The sequence below is a fragment of the Myodes glareolus genome, chromosome 9 (genome assembly GCF_982192425.1).
Source record: "Myodes glareolus chromosome 9, mMyoGla1.1, whole genome shotgun sequence".
Taxonomy (NCBI): Eukaryota; Metazoa; Chordata; class Mammalia; order Rodentia; family Cricetidae; genus Myodes; species Myodes glareolus.
This window is the reverse complement of record NC_142034.1, coordinates 59223148-59241200: the sequence shown is the minus strand read 5'-3', so window position 1 is coordinate 59241200 and position 18053 is coordinate 59223148. Positions and strand designations below refer to the sequence as shown.

The 18053-nt window shown below is 46.6% G+C and overlaps 1 protein-coding gene across 6 annotated transcripts in view; it reads right to left on the bottom strand.

The window, feature by feature from the left end:
* Arhgap44 (Rho GTPase activating protein 44) overlaps positions 1 to 18053 on the bottom strand; it is a 176893-nt gene that overhangs the window by 54734 nt on the left and 104106 nt on the right. For all 6 annotated transcript variants that reach the window (XM_087910520.1, XM_048448261.3, XM_048448259.3 and 3 more), the window contains 4 exons: positions 14963 to 15039; positions 8525 to 8636; positions 6036 to 6112; positions 591 to 708 (listed from right to left, as the gene is read on the bottom strand). In XM_087910520.1, coding sequence (XP_087766646.1) covers positions 591 to 708; positions 6036 to 6112; positions 8525 to 8636; positions 14963 to 15039 — 384 coding nt within the window. The remainder of the gene's footprint in view (positions 1 to 590; positions 709 to 6035; positions 6113 to 8524; positions 8637 to 14962; positions 15040 to 18053) is intronic.

Genomic DNA, 18053 nt, shown 5'->3' with positions numbered 1-18053 from the left:
TGTATGACTCATTATGTCTTACACAGTATGTGTGTGTGGGGGAGGAATAATAGATGGGAATGGTAGTATGTGTAACAAGTGACATCATCCCACAAGTACCGGATCCCAGATCTTAGAACTTGGTACCTCTCTCTCTTTCTCTCTCTCTCTCCCTCTCTCTCTCTCTCTCTCTAATGGCCTCCACAGCTAACATTTAAAGCATCTCCCAATACAGTGACTCAGGTCGTATTGAAAAGCAAACAAGGAGAAACATTTTACTATCACAGAAGCTGTGCTCAGTCTACATTCTTAGTCATCCTAGGGACCTACAATGTATTCTTTGGAATGCAATTGCCCTAAAGTTCTCCACAAACATGTAGGCTATGTCCTCTTCGCTTACAGCGCCGGGTCCCCAGTGACTCACTGTCCTGGTCACCCTCACAGTCCTGAGTCTGTGAACTCATCATGGATCTAGAGATGTAGGTAGGCAACCCAGGGACATTTTCATTAACTGGATCATCACCAGCAGGCTTTAAGAAAACTCCACTGAACAACACAGACAATCCCCCAGGACTCCACTGCCCCTGGAGAGAAGAGCAGGGAACAGATACCCGGCAAATCTCCACTCTGTTGGCAGCCTCCTCCATCTCCTCCCTGAGGGCATCGGCTTTGGCACCCACGGGTTGAAGGCTGCTGGAAAGCCCTGAAGACTTGGAAGTCTGCTGCCACCTGATGGAAAACAAGAGAGAAAGAGGGTGTGTGTGAGACAGGTGGAGCCCTGGGGATATGGCAGAGTGCCCAGGAAATACCTGGCCTCAAATTGTTAGCCAGAGAACTACACTGTTGCAAGGAAGGAGGTGTGACCAGGAGATACCGGTGCTATACCAGGTGAGAGACTAACCTTTCCACAGAGGAACTGATGGGTGAAACTGAGGGTCAGGTGACCATACCCACAGGACCAACATCGCAGTTTGTCACTGTGTCCTCTATGACCTTCTACACACTAAAGTCAAATGACAGTCACAATTGGAGTTCCCTATTCACAGACAAATTACAATGGTTGACATTTACGGAGTGCAGTGTGACCTGCTAATATACATACATGGTGTAGTGTGATTTAAATCAAACTAATTTACATACCCATCACCTCAGGTTTTTTTTTTTTTTTTTTTGCTAAGAGATTTCTGAATCTTAATCAGGCTCATGATTGTTAATAGCAATGCAATCCATATTTTGAAAATACCAATAGTGCTTTCAGTATGGTCCCGTCATTCAGTGAAGTTGCTCATGGGTCTTCTGGGTTTGGAAACACACCTCCTCGGCTGAAGCCAGCAATGAATGTGAGGTGAAAAGGAAACACTGACAGGATTAAAAGTCAATCTGAAGGCAAAAATCTGCACTGCTAAGTATGGGACCGCATCCTGCCAGCCGTTAGCCACCTTGTCTGGAGTTCTGTAAAACCTCATCTTTCGCAGGAGGAACCCTGGCCTCCTGAGGAAAACACTCAGATGACATCAAGGGAGAAGTTGCTGGAGTCCCCCTCAGCGGAAGCTAGAAGGATCAGAACCGCCTACAGGAAGAAAGGGCTCGGCAGGGTTTCTCTGCTGCTAAGTCTGAGACCTGGCTGGCTCACAGGGACCAGCAGGTAGGAGAAAGAGCCAGGGCAGTCCATTATCTTAACTTGTCCGCTGGATCTTTTATCCTCCAGAGACAGAGCTATTTCTAGCCTGTGAGCAGCACAGCAGGGCAGTCGGGATGACAAATGGCAGCCAAGCCTGACTTCAGTCTGGGAAATCAGGAAGGATGGGGGAAAGGAGTGGGAGCCGCCATGCTTAAGGTGACTGACAGACAGAGCTCAGACAGGAATGTAGTCGGGGTCGCCAGGTGTTTCAACTAACAATTTTTCTAAGCCAGAACAGTAAAAATAGTTGAGTAGGAATCCCTGAATGACTTTTCCTTTAGAGACAAGCTTTACCCAAATGATCCTTTTCTGAATCGATTGGAACTGTCCAGAGTCAGCTATTTCAGTTAAACATTAAAGCAATGAGGGACTTGGGACATACAAATTATTCCTGATCATGGCTGTAATTTAGATGACGCAGCAAGTACACTTCCATGTTGATTATAAAGATCAAGACACAGCGACCAATCTGTCCAGGCCACCTAGAGAAGCAAATAATAGATGCTTGAAAGTGGGCGGCGGGGTGGGGGAGACAGGCTGGAGAGATGGCTCTGCAGCTCAGGGCTCAATGCTCACATCACTCTCAGCATATTTAGATCTATTTCATTGACTTGAAGCAGACAGGGCAGAATTACTTAAACGGTGACAAACGCGTGCGCTCGATTCAACCCTCATTAAACACTGACTAAATACGACAGATCTGACAGAGTCACTAGAATTGTGCTAAGATTCAAAGATCCTGTCATGGAAGGATTGATCAGGACACGTTGAGTGAGGACAGAACAGAGTGACTTTGGAGGGTGCTGATACGGCAGCACTGAGGAACAGCACAGTTCATGGGAAGCAGACAGGATTGAAGAAAGCCTGGACAGCTGGATGCAGGTCATCACCAGCATAAGGACCTCACAAGTGCAGCTGAAGGAAGAAATAGCGTGGGGGTGGTAGGAACACCAAGAACCAGCTGCCCCAGGAGAGTAACTTGCGATCCCTGCTATTCAACATCACTCTGGAATTCAGTGTGAACTTCACAGCTGTATCCGACAGCTGCTCCTCGCTGACTAAGCTTTAAGGAAAACGGCGGCTTGATGTGGCTTTCAGTCAAGTCCAACAAAGCAGATAAGGCCTGCCTGGATGTAACCATTCAGAATTAGGGGCTAAAGAGCAAGAACCGTCGCTGTGGATGTTACTTCCACCCTAGAGACCATCACCTGAATTGACGAGAAAGTTGATAACTTGAGGGTTTGGGTCAGTCCTCTCTACCTTACTAAAGCAGAGTCATGAAGGGAAGCCAGCTGAGATGGTGAGGGACCTGAACTGCCTACAATAGCTGCCAAGCAACCCTCTCTCACAACACAAAGTAGGTGACAGAAAGTCACCAATGTGATGAGGAGAACGGTACTCACATAAGGATAATCTAAAAGGGTCTTTTTTGTTTTGTTTTGCTTTGTTTTTGTCTAACATACAAAGATTGAAAGGGTTTGCTGTCATTTGAAGGAGAAACCACAAACACAGAGATTCATGTGTTTACACAGTCGGTCCCCAGCACATGGCACTGTCTGGGGAAGTTGTGGAACCCTCTGGACATGGGGCCAAGGCTGGCAGAAATGTGACTGACTGCCAAGGCAGGAATAAAAACTTACAGTCTGGCCTTCCTTCTAGCCAAGCTCTGCTTCCTGACTAGCATGTGATGTGCCCAGTCACCTCTAACTCCTAATCCCATACCTGCCAACTGTCCCAGCCCCACCAGCCCCACCATGATGGACTGCATTCCCTAAACTGTGAGCCCAGACAGTTCTTTCCCCACTTAGCATCTTTCTGCCAGGTGTCCCCTGTCAGTGCACGAGCAAACGGCTAACACAGGGGTCCAAGCTGAAACTCTGTAAGCACAGAGATTGGAAAAGGGGAGTTACAGCTTTCTCTAGCAGATCCAAATACAGACCAGATAGGCTGAGGTGCGAAAAGGGTGCTAATCACAGCTGACAGGCCTTGCTTACACCCCCTTGGGCTTTCAGAATGCACACAATGTTTACTATCTCTCAACAAAACCAGTCATGGCCGCTGCTCAGTGCTTACTCCCCTTCTCATAAAAGGACCAAACAAAAATTGTGAGGTGACAGGGATATGCTTCCATGCTAACCTTCCCTTCCATCCGCTAGCCCGAAACCCTGCAGGAAATCTGCAATTTCCTTAGAGAAGCAGAGGAGACCTCACAGTGCCGGTGTCCAACTCCTCACAACAAAGAGCAGTCCGCACTACTCCAATCAGCTTCCATGGTCTTAAAGGGACACCTGAACACTGGGGCCATGGGATGCCATTTTATGTGGCACAGAGGCACTGTGACAATGGCTCTCTTTCCTGAGTGCACAGTATGGAGCTGGCTGTAGGGTTCGACCTGGATTCTATCAATGCCCCTTTGTAGTAATTCCTTTTGTGATAAAATGCTGTTATCAAAAGTGACAGATGGAAGAAACCATTTATTCTGGCTTATAGTTCCTGAGGGAGAGTCCATCATGGCAGGGGAGCCGTGGCACTGGGCAGGAAGCTGAGAAACTACATCTGTAGCCTGCTGCGGGAAGTAGAGAAAGCAGACTACTACAAGTGGGGAGAGGCTGTAAACTCCAAGCCCACCCTCGGTGATGTGCGCACTCCAGCAAGGCGCCATTACCTCCCTACACAGTGCCACCAACTGAACACTGAGTATTCAGATACCCAACTCTGGGTACAGCTGACATTCAAACTCCCTTGAAGACACTGAATTTGCTTCCAGCCATTTAATATTAAGCTTACCTGATTATTTGTAGCAAAGGGCATTGGCTTCCAACTTATAGCCATGATGTAAAATTTCTTTCTAAACTGTATTGTGAAAAAAATATTCGGGGTGGGGGGGGTGGGGACTGAGGCTTGGGATCCACCAACTAAAGAAACTGCTACACTGATTTAACTTGTGCTATTTCTGTACCCGCACCTTTTAGAGTTCTGACTGGTGAGTCCCCAGTGGAATCACATGTTATAGCACGGTTTGACAGGTGAAGGCACTGGGGAAGTACAGGGGCACGTGGTACCTACTTGATGCTCATAATACCTCTACAGATGACAATAGCGCTCACTCCCTGTGCACAGGCGAGGAGATACCTTCTAAGAAGTGGTTCAGTCAAGGCCACTAAAAGGTCTACAAAAGAACAGAGCTGGATCTTGTTTCCTGACTCCTAATCCTCAATCTCTCTGCCCTAGAGCTTCCTGGTTTTGTTTATTTCATGAAAGGAAAATGAGAGGAGGTGATTAGGACTGAATTACAGAGGACTTAAGGTAGAAACAGTTCTTTCCATGTCGGTGTGGGTGAACTCTTATTCTTTTAACTTATATTTGTATGTGCACACATACACACACGTATGCACAAACACAGAGAACTGTAAGGATCAAAGGCAAACATGTACCACGTCCACATATAATGGCCGCAGTCTGCATGAGGGCTTCTGGCATCAGTCTGTTGAAACAGGAAGTTTGTAGTCTCAGAGTGGCAGGTGGGAATCAGGTTGGTAGGACCTTCGCAGAAGGGCTACAACAGGATGCTTCTACACCACCCATTTCAGGAGCTGACACATATCATGTCCAGAGTTAGACATGCTCTCCGTGATGCACATATGGCATAGCTCTGTCTTGCCTCTTGGTTTGCATGCCCACTCTCCTCCAAGTCATGTGCATTCTTCCTGTACCTCAAATACAGCACCAAGGGCCTATGCACTGCCTCTCTCTACATAGGCAGTTTGTCCCACATCTTTGCCTCGTTGTTTGAGCTCAGACAAAGTAACACCTATGCAAAAAAGCAACTCTTCAGTTTCCCCAATCTGATGTTGATGCCTCTTCCTCCATCGTTCTTTTCTAAAATTATCCAGTGTGATTTTTCTTAAATGTGTGACTGCCTAAAACTGTCCTCTTGCCCGGGATCTGCCTTCAGGCTCAAGGCAGAAAACGCGTTTCTGGTGATTGCTGTTACCTCCAGTGCCTGCTATGCAGGGTATTTAAAAAGCTTAATGAAGGCTGCGAGGTGGTGGTGCACACCTTTAATCATAGCACTCAGGAGGCAGAGGCAGGCAGATCTCTGAGTTTGAGGCCAGCCTGGTCTACAGAGTGAGTTCTAGGACAGTCAGGGCTACACTGGGAGACCCTGTCTTGGAAAACCAAAAAAGGAAGGAAGGAAGGAAGGAAGGAAGGAAGGAAGGAAGGAAGGAAGGAAGGAAGGGAAGAAGGGAGGGAGGAAAGCAAGAAAGGAAGGACAAAAGAAAGGAAGAAAGAAAGAGATGAATGAGGAGACCCTCCCTCCCCCAAATATCATGGTCCTGCCAAAGAAGCTGTGAAGGAGGTAACAAAACTCTACCTGGTCCGTGAAGAATCCATGTCCAGCACCAGCTTTGCTAAATGTTTCCTTTGCTTTTGAATATTTGGGATTTCCACCTGTGGTTTCAGAAGAGGAGAGACACAGTCAAGCCCAAGGTCAAGATTAAGACTTGAAAGCGAGGCTCTCAAAGAATACTTAAGAATTACTACTGAGAGTCACCTGAAAGTTTGCTACAGGTCTTCTGGTCCTTGTTTTCAGAGCAAATCAGCCTCCCCTTTGTCGTGGGTCATCAAATAGGAATCATGCTTTGTGTGCACGCCTGATGTCAAGCTATCAACGTTATCAGGCATAGCTGTTGCCTTCCTCCCCACTTCCCCAGATCCTGTGTGCGTGTGAAAATCCACTTGAGGTTCACTGTCACTCAAATTTCAAGGATGCAATCCAGTGCAGTCACCCCCCTACCTCCACCTCTCCGCTGCCCACTGCATTTCTAGAACGAACTTATCTTGAACACATGGAACTTTGCACCCTGGATCAGCAGCAGATAAAATGCTCAATTCCTTCCCCGACCTGCACCTGTTCTCTCTTCCCTGGACATACCATCTATAGGTTCTGCATAGCCCTACCTGCTTGGGGATGGCTATACACTTGCCCTTAGACAAACCAGCATGAAAAATAGAGCCAATCACTGCTGTGAATGCTTCTACAAGGGCCAAATGCAAGAGAAAGGAAGGACATACCACCATGATACCACCATGTAGGCACTAGCAGACCTAACTTAAACGAGCAGCTGAGCACAGAGAAGCCCTGGCCTTAGCAGACCTGAGACGCTAAGGGATATCACTAGGACATACAGTTTGTATTTATAGAAACAAAGGAGATATGTTAGCATATTTATAGAGACGAAGCAAGATTTCCCACTTCAGTCAGCAGTGAGTAACTCGGCCTCCACGGAGTTCTCCGCAAGGGCTTCTTCCATACTGGTTGTATGTGGATGCTCTTTTTATATTTTTCTTTCTAAAAATGCCTTCCTTGAAGATTCCAGAGCAAGATTTTGGTTCCGGGCCCAGCAAAAGTAGGGCAGGATGTGAGAATTAAAAAGGAAAATTGGCTATGAATTGAACTAAAATCATCTTGGGGTTGTTTTGGTTTTTTTTAACACTAGGGGGAAATGTGAGGAAAACCTGGTGCTCTGTGAGGCTCTTTCCACCCACTCAGGGCTAAGCCAGGCTGAGGGCTGTGCCAAGTGCAAGGACTCTAACAGCAAGAAGCAGCACCAGCACCTGCAGAGCCGGGGCAGGGCTGGGCAGTCAGGCACTGCTCAAGTCTCAGCAAGGGCCGTGGGCCTTGCTGCTGAGTCCCTCTAACTTCTGGGGTTGTTTCCGGCTTTGGCCAGAGCCCCAGCCACCTTCTGAGCAGCAGGTGCCTCTCATGAGTGTTCCTGGCTAGGGGAAGATGGGAAGGAGGACAATGGTCACCCAATTTCATCGACAGTGTGGGATTCAAGGGGCTTACAGCTGCTCTGGGCTGACTTGTCCAGAGCACCGTATCAATTTACTCTTCGGTCACCTTTAGGTATTTAAGTAATTATTTATCCATACCACTGACTCAGAAAGAACAGGGAAAGACAAGAACACACTGGAGGCAATCTAGAGATGAAACCAGATGCGCACTGGGAAATATTACAAAGCTTCTGAAACTTCTAGTCACGGGGGAACGATATAACTTTAAATTTAAATGAGCAGAAGTTAGTTGTCATTAACTCTACGTCTCCTTAGTTGCACTAATAACCACATTCCATGTTCGTCACGGCTGAAGAAGGCTAGGGGCACAGATACAGAAAGTTCCATCATTGTTGGGATCTTCCATGTGGAGCAACTGCTAGGTTTTGTATGGCCAGTGAAAAACCAACAAGGAATCCATCGTGAGAGCCCCATAAAAGTACCAGCCACTCCTTGTCTCACTTGATAATGCTGCAGGAGGTGGGAACTGGGAAAACTGCCTCACAGACATTTAGACAGCTTTTAGTAAAATACTTTAATTCAGTATCTTGTAGAATCCAGAGAAGGTGTTCAACCAAAGGGACCTGTTGGAGGTTCCTGTGCTGGTTTCCCAGACTCCTCAGGAGGGAGCTGCCATTCATGTGCACCAGCTACTGAAGCTTGGAGATGGGCAGGGGAGGGTGGAGATGGGCAGGGGAGGGTGGAGATGGGCAGGGAGGGGATGCTGGGAAGGGACAGGCTGATGGAAGCTGGGACTTGGGTTACTGATGGAGGTGATGCTGCTGGCTTTGTATGTTTATCTATGGGAAGGTGAAGGGAGAAGCCGGTGGGGGAGGGAAGGAAGCAGCAAGCAGGTGAAAGCTCCGCCATACTTGAAAATCTTGACAATGGTGTGGTCATGACGTTTCCTGACGGAATACCAGGTCAGAGATCGAGGAAAGAGAAGCAAACAGCGAAGGCAGGATGTAGGATTTTGGTTGGGGGGGGGGGCGGTGGTCCCTGCTCCAGCCTCACTCAGCATCTCACCTCTGCCAGCAGGAACAGGGGTTCAATCACATCCCTCTCCACTTGCAGCTCAAAGTGGATCAGCTCCTGAGCTAGCTTGTCCTCTGTCTCTCCACAGAGCTTCAACATCTTCCTGCAAGCAAGGGAGAAAGGCAGCCTGAATGTTCTGGACCACCACACTGGGTAGACTCAAACTCCATCATTCCTGGCTTGATAAATGTCCCTAGGTCAACATGTGGGTTGGTTTCTATGGCTACCAGAGACCAAGCTATTCCCATTGTCTCTGTCTGATGTTATCACCTATTCCAAAGAGTGCTGAGTGCCAGGGGCAACAGGGATACACGGGAACTATGAGAAATGTGGATGGAGAAACTAGGCTCACACAAGCCAAATCCACCAGCATATGAATTCAATTGCTTCTCTCTCTCCTCTGGAATCCCTGGGGAGACTAGCTGAGACGGATCCACGAACACACCACACCTTCACATGAATACCCAAATCCCAATTCTGATGGGACCTCCCCAGGAGAAAACACTTGCTCCTAAGCCATGGAAAGTTACTTAGTGCATGGCCAGTACTCAAGTCATCATGCCACGGAAAGAGCCAGAAAGTCGTCCCACGAGTTGCTCAATACTGCAACAGCAGATGACATAATCAAGAGAAAGTTAATCTGTTTTCTGAGAAAAAGAGATTGTTTCAAAGATGTCAGCATTCCCTAAATGGCTGTCTTCTTTACACAGTGCCATGTTAACTGAAACTCAGGTTAAATTTTAAATATTAATGAAAGCATAGGCAGACACAGTTTATTCTCAGCTGATAGAATAATGCTCTCTCTATTCTAATACGCTCACATATAACATGATGCTACCACTTAGTTAAAAATGTTTCCACCAGTGGTTTTTGCACAAATTCCTTGTCCCACCCACCAGTGTAGGGATCGAACCCAGGGACTTAGACATGACCAGCAGGAACTCTAGTACTGAGCTTCCTCGGCTCTACCTGCTTTTCACATTTAGCGAGTTTTAGGGTTTGTCCACGTTTGCTTATGAAAAATTCATCATTTTATTACGTATAGTTCTTTTTTATAAGTATGTCTACCTCCAAGTATTAATCTTTCCCATGATCAAAATTTTTAGGGACCACATATGTACTGCTATGGTATATATTATAGACATACATACTTCATGATTTTTCATGAAGTATACTACTTCATGAAATATACTATACTCCTTATACTACTTCCTGATTTTTAAAACACTGAGCATTAGCTGTTGACCCATAGCTATGGAAATGATAATTTAATCTGTGCTCACATTTCCTCACTGTTTATTTCATTTAATAGATGTTCAGTATTTATATTTTGACTATATATTACAGACATTCCTGTACATTCCTATAAAAAAAATCCAAAGTTTAATTTTTTTTTTTGTTATATCTTGAGTTTTTTCCCTGCTCTGTTCTGGACACGTGCAGTGCCTGTGGAGGCCAGAGGAGGGCATCAGATCCCCAGGAACTATAGTTACAGACAGTTAGGAGCTGCCATATAGATGCTGGGAATTGAGCCAAGATCCTCTGGAGAGCAGATACGACTCTTTACCACTGAGGCATCTCTACAACCCTGCCAAAATCAAACGTTTAAAAGTTTGAGTTTTTGAAACATTTCAGATTTAAGACTTTTGTGTTAAAGACACTTATCTGGTGATGGCTATGTAAGTACTTTAAAACCACGAAAATTCCAGACTGTACAAACTGGTCTCAAGCATTTGAAAGAGGGGCTCCTCCACCCGTACTGGGGTTAAGCTGTACAGTTAGTGTGTAGTGAGCTCCGAGCTCTCACTCATTTAGCTTCCCTAAAGCGAACCACAGTTCAGTTTGCTTGCTTCCTGTGTGTCTGACTGAGCCCCAAACACCAGCCACTTGTCCAACTGGCTCAGGGCACTAAACCCTTGATGTGTATGAGCTCCGCCTTCTTGAATTCATCTCCCCGGAATACATGGCAGGGTGGAGCAGCGTCTTTCCATTCATAGGACACAACTGTCTTCCTGGAACCTTCCTCCACTATTTCTGGGGCTGGTCATGGCTCTGCCCTGTATCTTTCACCCTCTAGCCACCTCTCTTAATTTTATTTATTTATTTGTTTATTTATTTTGTCCTTCTGGGGAAGAAAAGTCATGTTTTAAATCCACGGTCCTCACATCCCTCTCCACGCTCTCTCTTTCCTGTTTAGAAGGTTGTTTTAACTTGCTAGCTTCCTTCGTTGTTTCTGTTGGGTCTAGGGGAGTCACACTTCTGGTTCTTCGTGCTAGCACAAGGCTTATTTCCAGGGGCTTGTGCAGTTTTCTGGCACCGCTGTTCCGGGTCCCAAGCCTCAGGCTCACATTAATGGTTTTTCCACTGTTCTAGGAGCTCAGAGCAGGCCCTTTCAGTGAGGAACTCAAGCCCTTCCATCTGGAAAATGCTCTCAGATTATTTCTTTTTTTTATTATCATTATAATTCCTTCTTCTCTTTCTGAAAACTCCTGCTACTTGAGCATGACTTCTGGAACCATCCCTCTAATGGTTTTCCAAGTTTGTCTATCTGCCATGTCTTTGTCTCCATGCTTGATTTTCTGGATGGTTTCTCCCAAATCATCTTGAACCAAGAATTTTGCATCTACAGCCCTTTGTTTTCACGTCCTCCAATTTGCTTTGGATTTCTGAATGTTCCTGCCTGGTAAACATCCTGTACCAAACCAACATCCTTCTGATTCTACTGCCTTCTCCTACCAGTTGAAAACATTCCCAACACTTCATCTACAATCTTTCCTTCCCACCCCCTCTCTAAGTTCTTTCCAACTGTATTTCTCTCGTGGATTGATGGAGGTTAGACTTCCCTTGGACGCTTGGGGACATCTAGTGCCTGCTTCTGTTTAAGGGCGGGGATGGCAAGGCAGCTGAGAGGTGGGTGAAGAATGAGCCATGGGCACTGTCCCACCCTAACATCCTCACAGGCTTAGGCCCTTCCTTGGTGCTCCAGGAAAGAGACTTCTTTCTACTTCCTTCCCAGAGGGGTAAAACTTCGGGCCATAAGGCTGAGGCATGTCATATCTGTTACGTTCAGGAACCCTTAACCCTCCTCTCTAGTGCCTGGTCCTGCTATACCTTGCTGTGCCCAGAGTTCAGTACTTTAAAAAGTGTTTTTGTTTATCTCCCAGGGAAAGCTGTGCTGGGATGGATGATAAGGGAAATCTCCGACAGGTGAAGACTATGAAAGCTTTGCATTCCATGGGTACCTGAAAGACTTATAATCCCATTCATTATTTGAATAACCTATTCCACCTCAAAGACCTACAAATGCAGAAACCCCGGTCCCATCATTCCTGAGCATTAGGAGAATTCCTTGCTGTACTTTCTGCCAGACCTTGGTGTACCAACTGCTGGTGTGGGGTTATTGTACTGGGATGTGCCTAAGAAGTTCCTGGCTCATTACTGCTGTCTTTAGAGTGCCGTCATCTCAAACCAGAGACTTCCCGTATGGTAAGCAAGTGTGCTACACTGAGCCTCACCTAGCCTGTTCTTGGTGATTCCTATACCTGGAAACTTACACAATTATGGCACTGGTGTCTTTTCCTTGTTTTTGCCAGCATTGTGGGTTTACGTCTTTAAGGAAAACAAAAATGCCTGTGTTCTAACTTCAGTGGATTCTAGAAGGGAGCCAGATCGAGGGCTCCCTGTGGTGTCACTGTATTTCTCCAATGCGCAGAGTGTGTTCACGTGCCTACAATGTTCTATGTTTTGAAAAGTTTGCTTTATTCCACTTCCACCTGTGATGATTGGGGACACACACAGTGGAGGCCATCACCTTCTCTATGAGTTGCTTTTCTCGTTGCTTCAATCAAATACCTGACATGAGGCAACTTAATGGAAGAAGGATTTCTTCTGACTTAGGGTTGCAAGAGATGCAGTTCATCGTGGTGGGGAAGGCAGGCAGCCGACAGCTGTCTGGCAGAAAGAGCACAAGTAAGTACTTGCTCATATCTCAGCACAGCCAGGAGGGAGACGAGACGAGAGCAGTGCAGGCTATAGACCTCAAGGCCCTCCCAGGAGAGCACCTCATCTTTTAGTTAGACCCTGCCTCATGAAGGTTCACGAACCTGTAGTCGCCAGCTGGGGACCAAATGTGCAAACATACGAACCTACGTGGATCATTTTCCATTCAAACCGCAGCACCTTCACCCACTTTCTCCTCTGTGGAGAGTTTTTTTTCTTCCAATCTTGTTTGTTTCCTTCTATTCATTTCTACTACTTTGGAAGACAGACATTACACATTCTACTTCTGCCACGTGTGTTTTGGTAGTTCTTTCCAAGGCTGTCTCCTAGAAGACATCACAGGACCTCTTCTATATGTGTATATAGGGTCTCACACTGTGGCTTAGGCAGGTCTGAAACTCACTAGGTAGCTTAGACTATCAATCCTCCTGCCTCAGTCTCCTGAGACCTGGGATCACAGGTGTAAGCCACCACACCAGGCTTCCTATTCTCTTTGCTTGTCTAACACACATAAATTTGAAGGTAATATATATCTTATTTTCCTTTCAGATCACACAATATCTGAAAACAGTGCTCCCTCCCCAGTGTCTCCTGTTGTTACTATCTAATGATGGAGTTTTACCAGGCTATTACCCACCAAATTAATCAGTGTTATACTGTTGCTTTTTAAATTTAAAGATTATATTTTGTTTATAGTGAAAGATAGTAGAATAGGCCACCCAAATCATGACACTTTGGCAATAAAGATTATTCTGAGGTGAAGGCAAATAAGAAAAAAAATCAAAAGTGGAATCTTTCTACCTGGTGCCCACCTAAATGCAAGAAATGGATTTACAAACATGCTCCTCCTCCCTTCACCTGGAAGAGCAGAAATTAATCACCAGGCACCCCCAGATCCCAAGACAGAGCCACAGGAACCCACGTTGCAATCTTTGCCAACTGGTCCTGCCCTCTGTTAGCTCCCCATGTCTTTCCCCTCCCACAATCTGCCACCCCAGAAACTCCTCTCCCTTTGTCTTGTCATTGCTTCTCAAACTGCTAGTCTCTTGTCAAGACGCTGTGCAAACCCACGTCCTTCCACCGGTTACTCATCACTGGAGCGCCCTGCGTGCGTGCCCTACATGTGCTGAGAAGACGTGGCTGCTCTCCTGGCAAGCTGTCGTTAATCTTATAGAAAGGCTCGAGGGACAACAAACCTTTTCCTCCCTTGTAGTACAGCAACCTGACATTATTCCATGCTGTGCACACAGTCCACTTCAGGAAACTTCGGTCTATTCAATAAGAAAACTGTCCCTTCGTGGCGACTCTGTAAGCACTGACTCTCTGCCTGAAAATCGCTTTAGTTCCCCCTTATTCTTAGATAACAACTTCATTTAGTATGAAAAGTCCGGTGTTCCCGAATTTTCACTCAGTACTTGAACACATCCTCTACCATCCCCTGGCATTTATGTGGCTCATGAGTGGTCTGTAACCAGTTGAATGCCCTGCTAGAGGTGATCATCTCTTTTCTTCAGGCTGGCTTTGAATCACGGGTTCCCTTCTGCAGATCTCCTTCACTTTAGAGACATGTTCGTCTCCCCAGTTAGAGATGAAAATCACCCACTGCAAACGTCCCGTTTCCTTCTTCGGGAACCCCCTCTAGGCAGAGGCAGTGGCTGCACAGTCCCGGCTGCCTCGCGGTGGAATGGCTCACAGCTTTGGCTAGGGCGTCGCTGTATTGTTTCCAAGTTCATCAACTTCGCACTGGTGTACCACCTCCACTCCAGCTCAGGTCAGTGTGGACCAGCACTCTACTTGCAGGCTTAAAGAGTTCTGGGTTTCGCTTGTTTGTTTTATTCAAATCTGCCCATATGATTTAGTTTCGTTGTCAAGGACTTGGTCTTTGGTTCATTACACAGTTCTACTCTAGTTACTATTTTGTACTTTTCTGTGCCCTGCTATTCTTGCTTCTTAGAGTGGCGAACTGGCTGCTGAGTAGAAGTCACTCTGGTGATTTCAGCTCCAAATTAGCTTGGCTTCTCCTGCTGGGAACCCCGTAAATTCTGACACCTGATGGAAGCCACCTGTTTGCTCCACTTGAGCCTCGGGATCTCACTGACCTTCGCCAGGCTTAAGTTCCCTTTCCCACCCACGGGGACTTGCCTGATGTCACAGACAACAGCACTTTGCCTGGGGGTTCTGATTTTCGTCATAACGTCTTCTCCTTTCACACCTAGAATTCAGATGATGCTGGTGCTCCGTGAGGAGTCTTTTAGTTCCTGCATTACAGATGGGAGACATACCTAGATTTCACACACACACACACACACACACACACACACAGACACACACACAGACTCACACACACACACACACACACACAGACACACACAGAGACACACACACACACAGACTCACACACACACAGGCACACGGTATCTATCACCTTACCCGAGAAGCGTGTCGTCTCCCAGGATGGCAGAACCCTCCATCAAGCACTGAGCCAGTGTCGTCAACGGCAACTTTTTCTGGAAAGGAAGCAAACGCGGCACTGAGAACTTCTATCCGTGTCCTCGGAAAGGACGAAGCCAAAGGCCTGAAAAGCTAGTATATGAAAACAGCTATGAAACATCTGACTTCAGAACATGTTTAAGCCCAAAGGGCTCATACGTGCCAGACTTAAGAGGTGAAAAGAAGAAATGTGGGAAGTTAAAGTAATCAATGTGCTACTCTGGAAACAGCCCGACATCTACATTTCAAGGGTAAAGTGGGATAACAAGAAGGAAAAAAAACAGACTATTTCATACTCATGTTCACAAAGGTTTGAGCAATGCATTCGTTTCCCCCAAACACTATTTTCTTGAAGTCTACCCACCCCATTTTTTAAACAAGACAGCGCACACTCAACAGAGAAAAGGGTTCACATCTGACTGCAGTGCACAGCAAAGCCAGCGAGCTCATGAAAAGGCAAGCCAGCTCATGAGCGACTGAGGAAACCCAATCAGTCATCCACACAGCAAGCCGCCACTCACACCCACCACATGGATGGCTCTATTCAACGTTTATTTAAATACAAAATAAACACTAGTTTAGCACGCGAAGAAAGGCATTCTCATATTTTTGGTTGTGGGCCTAGTCTTTCACTACTGAGCCATTTCTCCAGCCCTAGACGGGCATTCCTATTGGAAATTTAATATGGTCCTTCACTGTGGCAAAATCTCATAGTAACTTAAAGACTAACCAAAGACTAACCACTCAGGATATATGCATCATTGAAGTGCAAACAAGTATCCGAACAAATACATACTCATCAGTGAGACTAGCAGCCTCTGTATAACAACCAGAGAACAGAAACAGTTCAGATGTCCATGGGCTAAGATAATGTTGTCCATCCACGTGAAGACACATCCCTCAGCCTTCACCAGATGCCATGATGGTGCCCAGTTTCTTGCACACCCATCTACGCAAATTCTAAGCACATCTTATCTTGCTCTTGCACAGCTGTGCTCCTTTTTACCATATTCCTCACAAACATTAGCATATGCTACGGTTGACTGCAAAATGTTCCCCACAGGTTCCTGTGTGTCAACAGTTGGTTCCAGCTGGTGGTGCTGTTCTGGGAGACTGTGGAACCTTTTGGTCATGGGATGGTGGATGTAACGGTGGTGACAGTCCACCAGGAATACACATTTGACTGTTACAGGTCAGGCCCAGTTCCAGCCTGAGCTCTCTGCATCCTGATCCTCTGACATCTGAGAAAATCGGAGCACAAACCCTGCTGCCAGTCATACTTTCTCCCCACCATAGACCAATATCCCCAGAAACCATGAGCCAAAACAACCGTCCTCCCTTGGGTAGCTTCTGTGACATAGTTTGTCGCAGTGTCAAGGCTGGTCAGCACACATCATTCTGCACCCCGGGCCTTGCCCTCCTGCTTACGTCAGGGTGTCTTTCATACCGCTTCCTATCGTCACATCTAGAGCTGACTCCTTGGCTTTTAAAAACCAGGGGAATCACTGAACGAATGGCAACATATTTATGTAAGTCCTTTACTAATGGTTTAACGGTCCCTCCAGGAGAGAGACAGAGGTGAATCTGAGGGGCAGGAAGAAGCGGGGAGGGGTGGTAAAAAAAAAATCAGATATTTTTACTCACACAGATGTTTCGGGAATCATGAAATCAGAAGGATACCATCAGGGGCAAGAAAAGGAGAACATAGGTGGTACCTTCACATCAAGGGGGATGGGGCAGCCCATCCTCAAGGCAGCAGGTGGGATGGATGCTGGTGGACTGTAACCCCAACAGGTTACAGTTCACTTCTGCTTCTAAGGAAATTCCAAGGCAAGGGTAGACACTCCACACAAACAGCTTCGGTAGTCACTCATGCCTACCAACCGTCCATCACCCAGGCCTTAGCTGCTTTCTCCCACCCTCAGCCCACCCCTACTTCATATAGAAGGATCCCTCTGTTGCCAAGGATCCATGTTGATCCTGATCCTTGCTGAATGGATGGAGTATGTAGCAGGCTTTAAGCCAGCCAGTGGTTTTCAGGGACAAAGATGAGCTATTAAAATGAACTTGTCCCCTGCTACTTCAGAACAAGGCGAGGAAAGACAGAATGTCCCCAGGTTTCGATGCATCAATCTGTCATGTCTGAAATGACTGTTCTTTCTAAAATTACCCTGGGCTTAAGAGGCATGGTTTGTAAGATGGCTCAGGTATACAATCTCCCTCTTATATACTCTGCCCCCCCCATATCTGTATTCACATCCTCTCATGTGACCCAGGAAAATTGCTTCCCACTGTCCTCCAGTTCTCTGTCCTACAAAGCAGCTTGTGCAGTTTAATCCCCAAAAACCCAAGGCATCTTGCTCAGACCATAGTAGCATTAAGCACGCTATAGTCAGTTACAAGTACTAGCTCGTTACACTCACAAATAACCCCACAGGGTCAGAAATCACTGCTATCGCCACTTCCCAAATGGAGGAGCTAAGGCTTAGGAAGTCACTCACTCGCTCAAGGTCAGGCGAAATGAAGCAGCAGTTTCACTTCAGGGGAGACTCCAGGCTTGACCTCAGAGCCCTCTCACTAAAGTGCCTGTTATTTTAAATTGGTGGGCTAGCGTGTCAGGCAGATCCTGTGCCTCAAATACTCATGGACTATCTGTTCCTGACATCGGTCTATTTTTATCACCGCCTACCATGTGGCAGGGCCTGTTTTAGGCACTGAGAACACAGCTGGTGGAGACCAGACCTCTGTTCCCATGGAGCTTGGTGATCAGTGACAGAGATCAGTGATCATGGCGCTTCGGGCACGAATATGCACTACGAAGAAAATGAGGCAGAATGATGGGCTGTGGGAGACGAGGAAGCCCGTGCCCTGGGTGGCTGGAGTCTCTGATGATAAAGGGAAGAGCAATGACTAGAAGTCACTGGCCCTGAAATGCTTGGAAAGAATGGCACGCAGAGGCCAAAGCAAACTCAAGGGCTCTGGCGGGGATGCAGCTCTCAGAAATACAGCAGGGCGGCTGGAGAAGGATGAG